The following is a 19,690-nucleotide window of genomic DNA, read 5'->3' as shown; positions in this document are numbered from 1 at the left end:
TTGTTTAATTTCTCTGCCATTTCCTTATTTCCCATTATAAATTCTCTCTTCTCTGTCCGTAAGGGACCCACATTTGCCTTTGCCAGTCTTTTCCCTTTTACATACCTATAGAAGCTTTTACAGTCCGTTTTTATGTTTCTCACTAGTTTACTCTCATATTCTATTTTCCCTTTCTTTATCAATTTCTTGGTCCTCCGTTGCAGAATTCTAAAATGCTCCCAATCCTCAGGCTTACTGCTTTTTCTGGCAACTTTATATGCCCCTTCCTTTGATTTAACACTATCTTTAATTTCTCTTGTTAGCCACGGTTGGACCACTTTTCCTGTTGGGTTTTTGTATCTTAAAGGAATATATATTTGTTGCAAATTATGTATTAATTCTTTGAATGCTAGCCATTGCCTATCTACCGTCATACCTTTTAATGTAGTTCCCCAATCAACCACAGCCAACTTGCGCCTCATACCTTCGTAGTTTCCTTTGTTTAGATTTAAGACCCTAGTTTCGGATTGAACTACATCACTTTCAAACTTAATGAAGAATTCTATCATATTATGGTGACTCTTCCCTAAGGGCTCCTTTACAACAAGATTATTAATTAACCCTTTCTCATTGCACAATACCAGATCTAAAATAGCCTGTTCCCTGGTTGCTTCCTCAACATGCTGATCTAGAAAACCATCTCATATACATTCCAGGAATTCGTCCTCCACAGTATTAGTGCTAATTTGGTTTGCCCATGATATCAGCCCCCTGTTACATCATGATATCAGTCCCCCTGTTCTATTTGATGTGACATAACATTACTAAAGTAGTGTCTCACATTATTTGGGTATGTTTCTGTGAAGATCGAATAGCCAAATTCTAATGTGATTCAGCTGCTCTGTATGAGGATTTTATACCAAATTTGTACTAATATGGTGCAAATATTTTAATGTAACATTAACATTAGTTGAAGCATTCAAAAGGGAATTGGATAATTCAGCAATAATTGAGCTGTACAACTTGCCAGTTTACTCCATCAATAACTTCTAGGATGAAGAAAGAAAAAACATATAATTTGGGGCATCAAGGCCAAAATGATCATCAGGTGGTCTCTTCACAGGCTTTTGCAGTACTGCTTTGTACTACAATAGCAACTTGCATTTATATTGCGCCTTTAACTTTGAAAAGCCAATTCACAGGTGTATAGAAAAAATGGACACTGAGCCAAAGAAAGAGATATTGGGAGGGGTAACCCAAAGCTTGGTCAAAAAGAGGGGTTTTATGGAGGATCTTTAAAGAATAGAGGGAGGTGGAGAAACTGAGGGGTGTTGGGAAGAAATTCCAGCGAATAGGGCCTAGATGGCTGAAAGCACAGCCAGCAATGTAGAGACAAAGGTTGGGCAGGGGTTGCACAAGAGGCCAGAGTGAGAGAAATGTAGAGTTCTCGGAGGGTTGTGGGACTGGAGGTGATTACAGAGATGGGGGGTGGGCAAGACTAAGGAGGGATTTAAATATATGGATGAGAATTTTTAAGTGAGGCATTGAGGGACTGGGAGCCAATGTACGTCAACAAGAACACGAATGAGGAGTGAGCCAGACTAGGTGCAGGATAAGATACGCGCAACTGAGTTTTGGATGAGCTGAAGTTTACAGAAGGTGCAGGATAAGAGGACAGCGTAGGAGTAATTGAGTCTGGCGGTAATGAATAATGTTATGGAGGAGGTGGAAGTATGCGGTCTTTGTGATGGAGATGATATGGAGTTGGAAGCTCAGCTTGAGATTGAATAGAACACTGAGGTGGCAAATAGTCTATTTCTGGCTGAGACAGTGGACAGGGAAGAGAATGGAGGGTATGACAAGGGTACAGAGTAGTGAAGTTTTGTCAGATACTTACTGCATAGGGCATCATGGCTTTACCAACAAGATACACAACACTTGTCCAATCTTTAGTTTTAAAGTTTCAAAAAACTCCCTGTATAGTAGTGTGAATTTTCCCTGATTAGTGTTATTATTTCTGCTTGTAATTGACTTGAATTGATGTTCATGCACAACATTCGTAGTATCGTGTACCAGATGTTAAATAGTTATCACCAATATGAGTATAAGCACAGCATGTGAGCATCTATTTTCTGCATTGCATATCAATGTTAATCCTCTTATTGTGTCCATTATGTTGTCAGGCTAAATAGGTTTTAAGATCTCCCTTCCCCTTCACCCAGCCTTTACCCACTGCAGTAGTGCCTCAAGGGTTTTGATTCAATTTTAGGAATACAAAAGTATTTTAATTGGAAATCCTTTTTCACAGACCATTTCCTTTATGCACTGATGGTCACATTTATTTTATTTATTAGATCACATTCATCACATAGAATTATGGGATTTATTCTTTGGAGAAACTCTAATATGCAAATGTAATATGCTGAAGCAGGTCTTAGGTTTTTCTCTTTTAATTAAAAAGTAGATAGGCAAGTGCAATCCTTTCCTTCATCTGTAGAGCCTTAAATACTATGAATTGTGAAAATGTCCTGCAATTTTTTGAGATGTTTTTCACAGACCCTGAAAGGTTGTCCTTATGTTGCCATAATCTGATTTCAAATGTAATTTTTGATTTTTTTTTCCATTGCATCATGAGTGCATGAGTATTTACATATATTTTATGACGCTATTGTACTTTTTGATTATGTATTGTTTATGGGAGGAGAACATTAATACATTCAGCTTTCTTTGCACTCAATGCAGATGCAACCATGCCATGTGAGTTTATGGATTGCGGCAATTTGTTGTTACTTACCGGGGTCAGTTGGATTTGGGAACGTGGGGGGCTGCCTATAAGTAATCATGTTGGTTGGGATTGTTGTCACTTTCCTGTAAAAGAATGGGACATTGTGCTGGGGTGGGGTGGGGGAATAAGGGGAGGGGAGGAGAGAGACAGTCATAAGAGAGTCTCCAAAACATGCCCCAGATTGCTTGATATCTGTAGCTGAATCCGATATGGGACACGTCAATCAGAATGAGTAATTTTTTTTTACTTATCACTATCACTTGTTCTAATTGATGTTTGACATATGCTTCAGCCATATGTCCGTTGTGGGCAGCCCTCCTAATAGCAAGCATATGGCTTAATGCTTCTTTAAAATAAAGGATTAAAATTCTGTAAAACTTGTCTTGAACTATCAATAGGGCACTGACGAAATGCTTAATGATATTTTATTCATTTCCAGAATGTGGGCTTGCTGACAGTGCTGGTATTTATTGCCCATCTGTAGTTTCCCTAGAAGGTGGTGGTGGACCACCTTCTTGAATCGATTTGATACAACTGAATGGCTTGATAGGCTACTGCAGAGGGCAGTTAAGAGTCAAGCATGTTGGTGTGTGACTGGAGTCATATATAGGCCAGACCGGGTAAGGAGGCAGGTTTCCTTCCCTAAAGAACATTAGTGAACCAGTTGGGTTTTTACGACAATCCAGCAGCTTCATGGTCACTTTTACTGATGCCAGTTGTTTATTTCCAGATTCTTTTAAAACTGAATTCCAATTCTCAAACTGCCATAGTGGGATTTCAACTTGGGTTCTTTGGATTATTAGTCCAGGTGTCTTGATTATTAGTCAAGTAACATGACTACTGCTTTACTGTACCCTGAACTAACATTTTATTCATATTTCTTACATCAATAGCATCAAATACTTTTTGAATCTCTCTGATCACAATCTTTCAGGAATTTAAAAAAATATTAGTTTAATTTTCTATTGAACTTTTAATTATGACCCAAAAATTCACTAATTAAAAATCATATTCCAAAGATAATTCATTTTGAATTTATCAGAACTAATTTTTCTGTGATATTCGTTTGAGACTTCATTGACACTTTTACTGAATGTATGTAAATCAGATAGAGGAAACATTAAATGTAGATGGTCTGGGGTTGCTGCAGCCAGGTGTTCACCCTCTGTATGACAGTTGCATTTATCTCTGATCCTGTGCATTCATTCTAAGCTCCATGCTATGGTACAGTGATAATTCCAGGAGGACCGGTGGATTGCCATTAATCTGACACCTAATTTGTGATCTGTCTGGCTTGGGTGGCCCTACTAGGAGTTATACTCCTGCCAGCATAGCTCTTGGGCATAGGTGCATGCAAGCCTTCTCACTACGTCAAGTTGCAGTCCCTAGAGAAGGAAGGTTTTGTAGACTTGGATTTGGATACAAATATAAGGACAGAATGTATGACTTCAAAATTGCAACTAAATTACATCTGTGTGCCCGAGTCCAGTGATCCCCTGCCCTCTTCACCTGAGGACACTTGGTCTGACTCCCTTGTACAATGCTGTGGGAAATTGACTAGTATTACTAAAAAAATGTCAATTTTATCATTTAATCTGTTCATTTAAAATCAGCTTTCAGTGGAGTTTCAATTTAACAGCTGCCATGGTTTGCTTGGAGTCACATTTAAATTGTATTAGTTCATGTCCCCATTGTGTTGCTTGCGAGCTGAAAGTGTAAGCTGTATGAAAGATGTAGCTGCTGAAAGTAGTTTTATCCTTGGATACAAAATGTAAGAACATCCATGTTGGTCATTAATAATGCAATGAAAGTCAAGCTCATGGAATTCCATTTTTATGAATAGATTAAATGATAAATGTTTTATATTGGAACTTAAAAGGTTGTTCTGTTTAACCTTGTTGTGTGACTAATCTGCTTTTATTATTTTCTCTTTCCTTTTCCCATACTTTGTTCTCGGAGTTGCACACAATACTCCTAGTGGGGCAGGGGAAGTGGAATGTGACCTGTTGCAAGTACCATTTTGTCACAGTGTAGAGATTACTTGCTTGACTTTGCTCTGCACTTCAACATTTACAATTTGGGTAATATGGACAAAACTATGTTCTTTCAGTCTGTGGTATGGTGCATTGAATTGAGTTTGGGAGTCTCTACTCTGCTCCAACAATGTGCCTGAGCCTCAACTGCTGCCACGCACTCCCGAATGCTGTGTGAAATGTTTCCATTTCCCGCACTAGTCATATATTGATGTCTGAGTGAGATTGTCAATTAGTGCTAAATTAGAAGCACTTTGACATAGGATTATTACAACCAACGAAAAAAACAATTCAATCTCATCCCCCTGGACTGGATTCAAACCCGGGCCCTCGAGAGTTACAGAAGCCAGCCTTGAGGGGTTTTATTAAAGAAAGAATGAAGTTGTATTATTAAAGCGCATTGCAGGTCCTTGGGTCGTCCCAAAGTGCTTCACAGTCAGTGAAGTATTTTTCAAAGGTAGCCACTGTTGTAATGTAGGCAAAAATGGAAGCCAATTAGAGCACACAAGGTCCCACTAAGAGCATTGATATAAATGATCAGATAATCTGCTTGTGCAATATTGATTGAGAGGTAAATATGACTAGGACATGAGGAGAACCCCCAAGCTCTTCCTCGAATAGTGTCATGGAATCTTTCATGGCCATCTAAGAGGGCAGTCTCAGTTTGACGTCTCACCAGAAAGATGGCACCTCTGACAATGCAGCACTCCCCAGTACTGCACTCAAGTGGCAGCCTAGGTTATGTGCTCAAGTCTATGATATGGGGCTTGAACTCTCAACTTTCTGATTGAGGAAAGCCAAGGCTGATACCAAAAAGGTACTTTGTGTCCATGTTCTTTGTCATTTAAAATCTTATCCCAGAATGTGAACTGTCTGTTTAGTCCTTCATCTGCCAATCACGTTACCCACCTTGGCTGGTAGTCAAGCAGTGTTGCTCTCATCCTTGTCGGAAGGACCATGAGCAACTACAAAATTATCTGAGATAACTCCTGTTTAATTAAGGGCTACTGTTTGTTTCCACATCCCTAAAGAAAAGAAGGATAATGAGGATATGGATGACAAGTTTTCTTTCAAAGGATCATTAAGGATCCTTATGGTATACTGACCATGGTGTGCTTCAGTAAAGCTTATTTTTTGAGTTTAACATCAAGATTGCTTTCCAGTTCGGGCTTCAGGCCCAGACTAAATCTAGTGAGGCAAAGATACCATGGTGGATCTCAGATTTCTTTTAATTTTTAATTAATTCTTGGGATATGGGTGTTGCTAGCAAGGCCAGCATTTATTGTCCATCCCTAGTTGCCCTTGAGAAGGTGGTGGTGAACTGCTGCAGTTTATGTGGTGAAAGTGCTCCCACAGTGCTGTTAGTTGGGGAGTTCCAGGATTTTGACCCAGCAACGATGAAGGAACGGCGATATATTTCCAAGTCAGGGTGGTGTGTGACTTGGAGGGGAACGTGCAGGTGGTGGTGTTGCCATGCGCCTGCTGCTCTTGTCCTTCTAAGTAGATGTTACGGGTTTGGGAGGTGCTGTCAAAGAAGCCTTGGTGAGTTGCTGCAGTGCATCCTGTAGATGGTACACACTGCAGCCACAGTGCGCCGGTGGTGGGGAGTGGTGGATGTTTAAGGTGGTGGATGGGCTGCCGAGAGGTGGACTGCTTTATCCTGGATGGTGTCGAACTTCTTGAGTTCCATGTGCAAACTTCAGTTTGTCTCCTTTTATGTACAGTTTGCAGCAACATTTTCTGGGAAGTTTGTTCCAGCTAGTAGAGTAGAAACCAGATGAGATTGCCTCTATTTTGTGGCTCTGATTAGGAGCTAATGAATCAATGTCCTGCTGACTTGCCGGTGGTTGTCCAGGTCCAGACTAAATACAGCAAGCACTCGGTGCAGGAAGGAGCGATTTGGGGCAATAGATTATTTTGTAAAGGATCGTACAGCTGCAGTTGGACTCTTACCAGGCAGCCTGAGTGAAAAATAAAAGCTCAAAATCCTTGACATACACAACATGCCCAATAGCATCCGAAAAGAGATGAAATGTTTCAGGGAAAAGACCCTTTATTCTGACTCTTGTTTTTCTTTTAGCGGATGCAAATGGACCTGCTGTGTATTTCAACCGTTTTTTAGTTTTTATTTCAGATTTTCCACTTTTTCTTTATCAAAGAAGATACAGCACAGGAGGAGGCCACTCGGCCCATCATGCCTGTGCCGGCTCTTTGAAAGAGCTATTCAATTAGTCCCATTCCCCTGCTCTTTCCTTAAAGCCCTGTAAATTTTTTCCCTTCAAGTATTTATCTAATTCCCTTTTGAAAGTTATTATTGAATCTGCTTCCACCGCCCTTTCAGGCAGTGCATTCCAGATCATTACAACTCACTGCATAAAAAATGTTTCCTCATGTCGCCTCTTGCTCTTTTGCCGATCAATTTAAATCTGTGTCCTCTGGTTACCGACCCTTCTGCCACTGGAAACAGTTTCTCCTTATTTACTCTGTCAAAACCGTTCATGATCTTGAACACCTCTATCAAATCTCCTCTTAACCTTCTCTGGTCTAATGAGAACAACCCCAGCTTTTCCAGTCTCTCCACATAACTGAAGATTCTCATCCCTGGTACCATTCTAGTAAATCTCTTCTGCACCCTCTCTAGGGCCTTGACATCTTTCCTAAAATGTGGTGCCCAGAATTGAACACAATACTCCAGCTGTGGCCTAACCGGTGTTTTATAAAGGTCTAGCATAACTTCCTTGCCTTTGTACTCTATGCCTCTATTAATAAAGCCAAGGATTACATATGCATTTTTAACAGCTTTCTCAACTTGTCCTGCCACCTTCAAGTCTGTTACTATCATCCACATTGGTTACTACATTTGAGTTTCATGTCATCTGCAAACTTTGAAATTATACCCTCTATACCCAAGTCTGGGTCATTAATCTATATCAAAAAGAACAGTGGTCCTAATATGACCCCTGGGGAACACCGTTGTATACTTCCCTCCAGTCTGAAAAACAACCATTCACCACTACTCTCTGTTTTCCGTCTCTTAGCCAATTTTGTATCTGTGCTGTCACTGCCCCTTTAATCCCATGGGCTTTAATTTTGCTAACAAGTCTATTATGTGGTACTTTAATCATAGGCCTTTTGAAAGTCCATATACACAACATCAACTGCACTACCCTCATTAACCCTCTCCATTACTTCATCAAAGAACTCAATCAAGTTAGTCAAACATGATTTGCCTTTAACAAATCTGTTCTGACATTCATTTATTAGCCCATACTTTTCCAAGTGCCAACTAATTTTGTCCCGGATTATTATCTCTTAAAGTTTCACCACCACTGACGTTAGGCTGACTGGCCTGTAATTGTTGGGATTATAACTCTCCCCTTTTTTTGAACAGGGGTGTAACATTTGCAATCCTCCAGTCCTCTGGCATCATCCCCATATCTAAGGAGGTTTGGAAGATTGTGGCCAGAGCCTCTGCAATTTCCACCCTTACTTCCTTCAGTAACCTAGACTGGGTGACTTTTCTACTTTGAGTGCAGCCAATCTTTTAAGTACCTCCTCTTTATCTATTTTTATCCTATCCAATATCGCTACTACCTCCTCCCTTACTGCTACAAAGGCAGCATCCTTTTCTCTAGTGAAGACCAATGCAAAGTATTCATTTAGTACCTCTGCCTTCATAAGATCTCCTTTTTTGTCCCTAACCTTGCTAAAATTAAATAGCCATGTGGTGAGGGATAGAATAATAGAGCCTGGTATTTAGTTGCTTCCAAACTTTATTCACAGAAATTCCCCTTACGCACACACACACCACACCCTACCTAAGCTCTCCTATAAAAAGGCTACAAGAGAGTCCCCAATTGATACTCACCACCTGAATACAATTAACACTAATTGATATAAATCATACAATTATCAATCAGCCCACCCTTCCTTTGACTACCCTTTTACTACTATTATGTTTATAAAATACTTTTGGGTTCCCTTTTTATGTTGGCCACTAATTTATTCTCCTACTCTTTGCCCCTCTTTAATTTTTTAGATCTCCTCTCCACTTTCTGTATTCACTTGGTTCTCTACTGTATTATGAACTGTACATTTGTCATAAACCTCCTTTTTCTATTTCATTTTAATCTCTATATCTTTAGTCATCCAGGGAGCTCTAGCTTTGGATGCCCTTCCTTTCCTTCTCATGGCAATGTGCCGACTCTGTATCCAAACCATCTCCTCCTCGAAGGCCTCCCATTGTTCTGTTATCTCAACCCTGGACCTTATTTGTGTAGAAGCCGCCAAGATATTTGGCTAATTCTAGACTTCAGGACTTTAAATTCATGTACAATTTTTTTTATATACCAATGGATCTGCTTTGGCATTACCCATGGTAAATCAAAGCATATGGTCTCTCATTTACCTGTGTTGTTTTTGTTTTGATCCTCCTGTGTGTGTCTAGTTTGACCTCTGGTTCTCTGTGTCTTTCTGTTCTGTCCTGTTCTTGCTGTCTCCTGTTTGCTTGGTCTATTTGCATGTTGGTGTCATTTTCTTCTTTCGTGAATACTTTCCTTTTGCCATTCAAATCTGAGATGGTGGATGGCGTGACGGGGGAACACGACGCACTTTCTGGCTGTACTGGAAAGCAGCGTGAAGAGGTGGAGCTCTAAGTATCTTGCCCACATTTGCTTCCAGAGTCCATAACCCTTGCCATTCTCTGCTGTTCCCTCCCCTCTATTGCTCACCAGCCGTGCTCCATCTAACCGCTATTGCATCTCCCTAACTTCACCATCGTCCCCCTAATATCCCCATCAGTCCCGTAACATTCCCTGTGCCTCCTCTTCCCCCATTCTTCTCTCAACATTTCTCCCACCCCTTAATATCCATCTCTGCCCCCCTCACTCCTAACATTCCCCATTAATATCCTACTCTGGCCCCTTACTTCCTTACATCCTCGCCTCTGATCCCATTGCTTCTCCAGCCGCCACATCAGCCTTGCCACCTCACATCATCTCTTTTTTCACCCCCTAAAACTCCCCTCTGTCCTTTTTTGCTTCCTTTACAATCTACTCTTCCTAATATTCCCCTCCTGTCACTTTCTATAATGTCCCCCTCCTCTATTGCTCTTCTTCCTCATTGCCATTATTTCTCTTCCCCCCCCCCCCCCCCCCCAAACAAAAAATGTGACCACAAATTATGATAACAGGTACTAAGGTTTGTGGACAAGAAGTTCCACCCTATATAAGAATTTTTAACATCATACTAGTCGATCTCCTATGTCATTGCACATGGGGAGTGAAAATCAAGTGTAATCGGGTTTAGAGAGCAGGGTATAATTGGAGCAAAGCATGCAGGCATAATCCAATCCCCATTTAAATGCAATGCATTCTGCCTTTATTTTTATATAATATTTGGACAAAACTTTCAGCAGTTTAGGAAGCAAGGAAGTCGAGTCGGTTGCAGAATAGAAGTTTATCTACTGTACAAACTAAAGATCTAGGAGATGCAAAACCAAGACACGAGAGTGCTACCACTGGTGAGAGAGTGTAATTACAGCATGACATAGGCAGTTTCTATTGCAAATATGGACATCGGAATTTATAATGGAAAAAACTGACTTAGGAAGTGCATGCAGACATAAGATTTTTAGTTTGTATATAGATAGATGATAAAATGTAGTCCCAGTGTGGAAGTGATCCTATTATTTTTGGTTTATGACAGCACATTATAATTGAAACTGAGTTAAGAGCTTAAAACATAAGCACAGAGCCAAGATGGTATGTGCAGAGGAAAAGGAGAAATTACTAACTAGTTACTCTTACAGAAATTGAAAGGGTTATTACAGGAAAATTTTAGACATTTGAACTATTCATTGAACGTTAGGTAGCTAGGTAAGGGAAATTAGGTAGAGGGAAGCTAGGTAAGTACACGAGGGAGAAAGGAATAGAAGGATATGCTGATAGTGTTAGATGAAGTAGGGAGGGAGGAGGCTCAAGTGGAGCATAAACACCGGCATAGACCTATTGGGCCGAATGGACTCAGTTAATTGTTGCAAATACAAATAGTATTACTATTCCGTCTCCATATTTGCAGTGACTCTCGTACAAACCAAAACATTTGCTGAAAACTCTACAACTTAATTCCCACCATGGTCTACCAAGCCACCCAGTTTTAAACAACCAATATAAAAAAACAAAGCAATAAGATAAATACCGATGGACCTATTAGCAATGACCCAAGTACGAGATCAGGGCAAGACTTGGGCAACCCTGCAAACTGCTCCTTACCAACATCTGGGGACAAATGCCTAAGTTGGGAGAGCTGCCCACCGATTAATCAAGCAGCAACCTGACATAGTCATACTCAGTCATATTTTTCCGTCAATATCCCAGACTCCAGTAGCGATGAAGGTTAATAAAGTCATTTAAAAAAAACAAATCAAGCAGTGGGGTTCATTTCTAGAGGGATAGAATTGAAAAGCAGAGAAGTTATGTTAAATTTGTAGAGAACCTTGGTTAGACCACACTTGGAGTATTGTGCACAGTTATGGTCTCCATATTATAGAGGCATCGGAGAAGGTGCAAAAGGGATTTATTAGGATGATACGGGAACTGAGAGGATATACCTATCAGGAAAGATTGAGCATGCTGGGGCTCTTTTCTCTGGAAAAGTGAAGACTGAGGGGTGACCTGATAGAGGTCTTTAAGATTATGAAAGGGTTTGATAGGGTAGAAGATGTTTCCACTTGCGGGAGAATCCAAAACTAGAGGTCATAAATATAAAACAGTCGCTAATAAATCCAATTGAGAATTCAGGAGAAACTTCTTTATCCAAAGAGTGGTAAGAATGTGGAATGTGCTACCACAAGGAGTAGTTAGAAACATAGAAAATAGGAGCAAGAGTAGGCCATTCGGCCTTTCGGGCCTGCTCCGCCATTCAAAATGATCATGGCTGATCGTCTAACTCAGTACCCTGTTCCCGCTTTTTTCCCATATCCCTTGATCCCATTAGCATTAAGAAACATATCTATCTCCTTCTTGAATATATTTAATGACTTGGCCTCCACTGCCTTCTGTGGTAGGGAATTCCACAGGTTCACCATCCTCTGAGTGAAGACATTTCTCCTCCTCTCGGTTCTAAATGGCACACCCCGTATCCTGAGACTGTGACCCCTGATTCTGGACACCCCAGCCATCGAGAACATCCTCCCTGCATCTAGTCTGTCTAGTCCTGTTAGTTGAGGCAAATAGCATAGATGCATTTAAGGGGAAGCTAGGGAAGCACACGAGGGAGAAAGGAATAGAAGGGTATGCTGATAGGGTTAGATGAAGTAGGGAGGGAGGAGGTTCGAGTGGAGCATAAACACCAGCATAGACCTATTGGGCCGAATGGCCTGTTTGTGTGCTGTACACTCTATGTAATTCTATGCAACTCCTTCAAAACTATCCCTGACTATGAACTGTCCCACCAGGAGGATAGACCTCAAGAGATGGGGGCATTGTGATATATTGTAGGGTGAGTGGTCCTGGGAGTCCTCAGCGTTGACTCTGGACCCGATGAAGTGTCACGGCTCTAGTTCAAACAAGGCCGAAGTAACCTACTGATTGCCACCATGCCCTACGACACTCCTTATTGATCTAGGGCTGATATCACACCCTTCATTATGTAGTGTGGCACTACAGCCATGCTGAGTGGGACAGATCAAGGGCAGATCTCGAAGCCCAAAACTAGACATCCATGAAGTGCTGTGAGCCATCAGCAGCAGCAGAATTGTATACCGACCACAACAATCTGTAACCTCATGGTCTGGAACATCCTTCACTCCTGCATCACCATCAAGCTGTGAGATCAGCCCTAACTCAAAAGGGAGTGTAGATGGGTGTGTCAGGACTAGCACCAAGCATACTCTTAGAATGAGGCACCAACCTAGTGAAGCTACAACACGTGGCTGCCTGCATGCTATACACCAAAAGCAGCAGCATGTTGTAAGCTGATCTTAGTGGTCCCACAACCAACAGGTCAGAACAAAGCATTGTAGCCCTATCGTATCCAGTTGAGAGTAATGGTGAGCAATTACACAACTAACGAGAGGAGGCGGCTCCGTGAACATCCCCCATTCTCAACCACAGAGGAGCAAAGCACTTGGCTGCATGAGACCAAAGTGACAAGTGGGAATTCCTACCCTGCCTCTTCCCAAAGTCCCCAGCAGCATAGTTGGCAGCGTCCAGCCAATATGGTACACTCTGACATTATGAAGTGGCTGAGTATACTGGACGCAGCAAAGGCAATGAGTCCCGCTGTAGTGCTAAAGACTTGCACACTGGAACTAGCCAGCCCCCTAGCCAAACTATTCCAAAGCAGCTTTGACACTACCCAATAATGAGAAAGATTTCCCAGACATGTCCTCTCCACAAAAAGCAGGGCAAATCTAACCCAGCTAATTACTGCTCTATCAGCCTTCTCCCAAGCATCAGCAAAGTGATGGAAGAAGTGAGCAATAATGCCGTCGTGAGACACCTATGCATCAGTAGCCTGATTGCAAATGTTCAGTTTGAATTCTTCTGAACCACTCAGCTCCTGACCTCATCATAGCCTTGATCTAGATGTGGACACAAGAGCTGGTTGCCAGAAGAGTGAAGAGAGTCCCTGACCTTGACATTAAGGGGACATTTGACGAAGTATGGCACCAAGGCGCACAAGCAATACTGTTGTTTATAGCAAAACCCCATCAGTGGCTGGAGACATACCTGACATGCAGGAAGGTGGTCGTGGCTATCTGAGACCAATCACTGCAGCCCCAAGATATCACTGCCGGAGTTCCTATGGGCAACGTCCTCAACCCAACCATTTTAGCTGCTTCATGAATGACCTTCCCTCTTTCATGAGGTCAGAAGTTACCCTGTTTGTTGATGATTCTACAGTGTTCAGCTATAGTCACAACTCTGATAATGGTGCAGCCCATGGTATCCTGATACAGGACCTGGACAAAATCCAGGCTTGGGCTAACAAGTGATAATAACAACCACAATTTATATTGCGCCTTTAAAGTACAAAAACATGCACTTCACAGAGCCGTAATCAAAAAAAGTCTGAGCTGGAGAAGGAGGGGTGACCAAAAGCTTGATCAAGGAGGTGGGATTTAAGTAGGGTCTTAAAGAGCACAGGGAGATGGAGAGGCAGAGGGTTTAGGGAGAGAATCCCAGAGCATGAAGCCTAGGCAGCTGAAGGTACAGCCATCAATAGTAGGGAGAATGGAAGGGGGGAGCATGAAGCCTGAGTTATAGAAATGGAATGTTTAGCATGGGAGGAGGGGTTACAGAGACAGCAGGGGTGAGGCCATGAAGGCATTTAAGCAAGAGGCTGAGTATTTCAAACTTGATGTGTTGAGGGAGACTGGGAACCAATGTAGGTCAGTAGTGATGGGTGAGCAGGACAGTGTGGGATCGAATACAGGCATCAGAGTTCTGGATGAGCTGAAGCTTACGGAGGGAGGAGGATGGGAGGCCGGCTAGGTGAGTATTGGAATGGTAGAGTCTGGAGGTGAGAAAGGCATGGATGAGGGTTTCAGCAATAGATGGACTGAGGTAAGGGTGGAGACGGGCAATTTTCATGATGAGGATATGGGGTCAGAAGTTCAACTCGGGGTCGAATAAAACACAGAGGACGTGAACTGTCTGGTTCAGCCTGAGACGTTGGTCAGGGGGAGGGGGTGGAATCGGTTGCAAGGAGTTGTGGCAGGAGCTGAAGACGATAGCTTTGGCCTTTCCAATATTTAACTGGAGGAAATTGCAGCTCAAGCAATATTTGATGTCGGACAAGTGGTCTGACAACACAGGCAGTGAAGTGCTTGAGAGAGGTAGCGGAGAGTTAGGGCTGAGAGTTGTCAGCATACATGTCGAGCATTCATGCCACATAAGTGACCGTCTTCAAGAAGTAAAGGCCCAACCACCTCTGTCTGACCTTTAACAGCACTATTACCAAGTCCCTCAACATCAATATCCTGGGGGTTACTATTGACCAGAAAGGTAACTAGACTAGCCTTTTCATCAATGTGGCTGCAGGAGCAGGGTAGAGTTTGGGTACTCTGCGATAAATGGCTCACTTCCTGAGCTCTCTATTGCTGTCCACAATGTACAAGGCTGAAGTCAGAAGTGTGATGGAATACTCACCACTCAGCTAGATGGATGCAGCCACAAGAACACTCGAAGTTCGATGCTATTCAGGACAAAGCAGTCCACTTGATTGGGGCACCTGTTACTGATCTCAGTATCCACTCCCTCTACCTTTTAGCAAGTAGCGGCTACAGTATGTACTATCAAAAGGATGTACTGCAGCAACTTGCCAAGTTTACTTGAACAGCACCTCCCAGATCTATCGTCTCTACTATTGAGAAGGACATTGTTGAAACACCATTACGCACGTTTCCCTCCAAGTTGCACACCATGCTGCCTTGGACATTTATCGTCATTTCTTCATTGTCACTTTGTCATTATCCTGGAATTCCCTATCTAGGGAGCACCATCAGCACAATTACTGCAGTGGCTCAAGGAGGAGATCCACCACCACCTCCTCATAGCAACTATGGATGTAGCGTAAGTGCGACTTTGCCTGGATCGCCCACGTCCCGAGAACAATTTTTAATAAAAAATCTTCCAGTCACGGCATTCTGAACAGTTTTAGCTTGTTTCTGTGTAGCATAGTGTTATAGATGAGGGGATGGCCAATATTTGGGGTTCAGCCTACAGGTCCAATTTTCTGGCAGGTGTGGTTCCCTGCCAGGTGCACGGATGCTGAGGATCAACTTTATATGTTCATTGATGTTAGTTATTGAGAGTCCCCAAATCCTGACCTTGCACATATGGTACAGCACTGCCCTAGAAGTGTGAAGGAAGAGTACAATGCAAATAACCTAAATCTATCTGTCTCTACTAAATCATGTGACTAATATATGTCCATGTGTAAAACTTACCAAGATGCCAACCTTGGATCAGAGGTAGCACACTCATTTCCAAGTCAGAAGTTTGTGGGTTCAAGCCCCATTCCAGAAATCTGGAGCTCATAACCTAAGCTGACACTTCTGTGCAGTAGTGAGGAATGTTGGGTTGTTGAAGGTGCTGTCTTTCGGATGAGATGTCAAAGCGAGGCCCTATCTGCCCTCTCAGGTGGATGTAAAAGATCCCATGACACTCTTTGAAGAAGAACAGGAAAATACACCCAATGTCCTGCCCAATATTTATCCCTCGGCCAACACCTTAAATAGATGATCTGGTCATTTATCTCGTTATTTGTAGGATGCTGCTGTATGCAAATTGGCTGCAGCTTTTGCCTATATTACAACTGCTTCACTTCAAAAGTACTTCATTAGCTGTGAAGCACTTTAGGACATTCTGAGGTTGTGAAAGGTGCTGTACAAATGCCATTCCTTCTTTCCATCCTCCCTCCACCTCATTCATGCTCTTGTCAGTTCCCTGCTTCATTTCTTCAATGCCTACCTCCATTGCTGTTCAAACTATACCTCTCACTCCAAATTCCTCTCACTCCAGTCCTCCTCCCCACCCCCAAACCCCCCCCCCCCCCCCCCCCAAGTAAAACACCTCAGGATGATTTACATGAAAGTTGCTACAAAATTGGTGTTTGTTAACTAGTTACACTGTGTAATTGAGAGGTTTGTTGATATTTTGGAGAAAAGGGAGCTGTAAGCGAAAAGCAAAAAACTGCAGATGCTGGAAATCTGAAACAAAAACAGAAAATGCTGGTTGGATTCAGATCAGGCAGCAGGTGTGGAGAGAACATTTTGAGTGCAGACCCTTCTTCAAAATTCTCCATTATCCCAAAATGTTAACTTGTCTGCTCTCTCCAAACATGCTGACTGACCTGCTGAATGTTTCCTGCATTTTCAGTTTTTGTTTCAATAATATAAGATTTATTTCAAATCAAATGTTAACTTATAATTTTTGTGATGTATGTATTTGTCATTGCAGTAAAGGTGGAATTGAATGATACCCCCTTACAATAGACTGACTTAAGCCTTTTTTGTCAAACTTGACAAATGGGAACTGCCATTTAGCATGAAAAACAAATCTGCAGTTCAGCATTTCTGAAGCTGTATATTGTGTCCAGACTGATCGCAATTGGATGTCTGCCAAGAGCACATTGAAAATGTTAAAAAAAAAAAAATTTGATTTATTAATATGGTGTGGATTTCTGGCTTTGTTGGTCAAATTTTCATTTTCAACCTTTTGATAGTACTTGAATGCAAAAATATTTATGCATAACTGCAGCAATACTGATCAAATTGACTGCCTGTCTTTTCTTCAGAGCTAATATTTGAAATGCACTGATCATTCTCTTGTGTATTGGATAGGAATATGCTGAATGCTACTGCTGTATTTTTTAGCCTTACTGATGCATTATTTATTTTACGGCACATTTTCCATCTATAAAAAGAGATGCATGCATGTTAAACATTTTTGTGCTTTGAATTTTCAATAAAATCTCTCAGGAAGTGTTGCTGCACGTGAATCTAATGTTCTGCAGTGTTTGGTATCTCCCTCTACCTTTTGGGCTGTTAATATTCCAGTGCAGTAGGCTGATGATGTCACTGCTTGCTTCACCAGGCTTTTTGGTCTCTTTGTTTCACAGGGAGCTGTGATTGGTATAGACGATGAGGATGACAGCACCTTCACAGTCACAGTGGATCAGAAGACATTCCATTTTCAAGGTGAGAGCAAGAGAGATTCTGACTTGCATTTGAAAGACAGCAAGCACTCTGGTTGTAGAGATATTGAACGGAGACTGATGCTTGGAATCTTGTGTGTGAAAAGGAATTTTTGACAGTATTTGCGAAGCACACATCTATCTGACTGTTGAACATTCTGGATCTTGATGATCTTCAGGTTAGAAGAGTGGGTGTTTGGCTGCACTGGATTAAAAACATGTTAGACAAGGATTCGTTTTCACCAGGATTTGGATAATATATAAAAATGAAGGATGAGTTATCAAGGGAAAAACAGTGTTTATATCTGTTTGCATTAGTCTGAACTGCTGGGTGTTCTTTTAACTGCTGCTCTGCAGTGTGAGGACTGTGGCAGCACGGGCAGGACAGCGACTGAGCCAAGCAGGGTTGTGTCTCTACTTAGGACTGCAGATGTGCATTAACAGGAAAGCTGAAAGCAGCATTTGGCTCTAAGGTGGAGCCTTATGTCCTACAAACCTACAATTTCCTCCATCTGCATTATTTGTCTCCTCTCTCCTTCATTTCTGTGTCATCATTGCTTTTTCTTACTGATTGTAATACTAATTTGACCAGCAATTGCCATGTTTCGCCACTGTATGCTGTGGTTCTCCGGTAGGAAGGGTAAGGCATTGTCATTCCAATTTTTTGTTATCACTTGTGGTTGTGAAACATCATTTAACATTTCCATTGAGAATATCAGTGCATTTTGGACTCCAGGAATGAGACGGGAAGGTGGGGAGGGAAAAATTGGTAGTTTATGTAATTTAGAAAACTGCAGTGAATATGTATTGCTTCCTGGTATTAAGTAAATGATTGGTTATCTGTCAGTTTTGCTTATTAGATGTAACCTGTACTTTTTCATTTGCCTTAGGAAATTTAAACATTTAATGTTCAACACCACAGATTTTATTGTACTGATTTAATTTTAATTACTTTTGTAATTCTCCTTTTTATGGAGTTAAATTATTTGTTCAGACCTAAGATTTGAATGAAAAAAAATCTGCTAATTTGGTTCCTGTGGAAAATGTTGCATACCTGCCCGTAGAGGAAATAAGTTGTCATCTAAACCTTCCACTACAATCTACATACAATTTACTTTTCAGACACTAATATTAGAGTGGGTAAGTTAGTATTTTGGAGGTCACATAGCATATATATGTCGAAAGCTATGGTGTTTATTCTGCACTGCTATGAAAAGGACTCTTGAAAGTCAGAGCTACAGCAGGAATTGGTCTGGTGTTTTGATTACCGAGGAAGCACCTAGTAGAACTCGATTCTTAAATAGTGTTCTTCTGTACTGAGTACAGATCTCCAGGGTGCAAGGTCAGATGGATAAATACGGTCATCTGCTTTTCAGTATTGCAATGGTTGAAATAGTTTGTAATTATACTTTGGAAATTTGATTTTAATTCCAAGAATTGGAAAGGTAAAAAAACATGAATAACCATATGATATTCAGAAATTACTTTATATTGATATCTTACAGTGATGCAGAAACTACCTTATTCTACGAACTTTATCAAGAACATTTGACCTTGAATGGAAAGTATTGCATTATAAGTGTTGTATCACTGTTTAGAAAATGTGTATATCTGCCATTAGCACTTTAATTTCTAGGTAAGAATTAGTACATAATTCCAGAAGAACAAGAGAGATCCATCTCACCTTGGAAACTTTTTATTTCAATTTCTCCTATTAACAGTAACTAACATTACTCACCTACTTGGGACTGATTTCTGTTTTGGGTTAACTTCCCTTCCTTCTCTGCTTCCATCAGCCCACATGCGTGCATGCACCTGAATAATACTACAACATTTTACATAGAATTATGTAATTATTCCGGGGATGAGGGGGCGGACATATGAGGAGAGGTTGAGTAGATTGGGACTCTACTCATTGGAGTTCAGAAGAATGAGAGGCGATCTTATTGAAATATATAAGATTGTGAAGGGGCTTGATCGGGTGGATGCGGTAAGGATGTTCCCAAGGATGGGTGAAACTAGAAATAGGGGGCATAATCTTAGAATAAGGGGCTGCTCTTTCAAAACTGAGATGAGGAGAAACTTCTTCACTCAGAGGGTAGTAGGTCTGTGGAATTTGCTGCCCCAGGAAGCTGTGGAAGCTACATCATTAAATAAATTTAAAACAGAAATAGACAGTTTCCTAGAAGTA

At 41.4% G+C, this 19,690-nt stretch overlaps 1 protein-coding gene across 3 annotated transcripts in view; it reads left to right on the top strand.

Annotated features, from left to right (window-relative positions):
• Positions 1-19,690, top strand: part of osbpl9 (oxysterol binding protein-like 9) — a 176,799-nt gene that overhangs the window by 33,477 nt on the left and 123,632 nt on the right. For all 3 annotated transcript variants that reach the window (XM_067990225.1, XM_067990224.1, XM_067990223.1), the window contains exon 3: positions 17,425-17,503. In XM_067990225.1, the coding sequence (XP_067846326.1) occupies positions 17,425-17,503 (79 nt within the window). The remainder of the gene's footprint in view (positions 1-17,424; positions 17,504-19,690) is intronic.

Source organism: Heptranchias perlo, chromosome 9 (assembly GCF_035084215.1).
Source record: "Heptranchias perlo isolate sHepPer1 chromosome 9, sHepPer1.hap1, whole genome shotgun sequence".
In the NCBI taxonomy this organism is placed as follows: Eukaryota; Metazoa; Chordata; class Chondrichthyes; order Hexanchiformes; family Hexanchidae; genus Heptranchias; species Heptranchias perlo.
The sequence above is the reverse complement of the archived record's forward strand: the minus strand, read 5'-3'. Positions and strand labels throughout refer to the sequence as shown.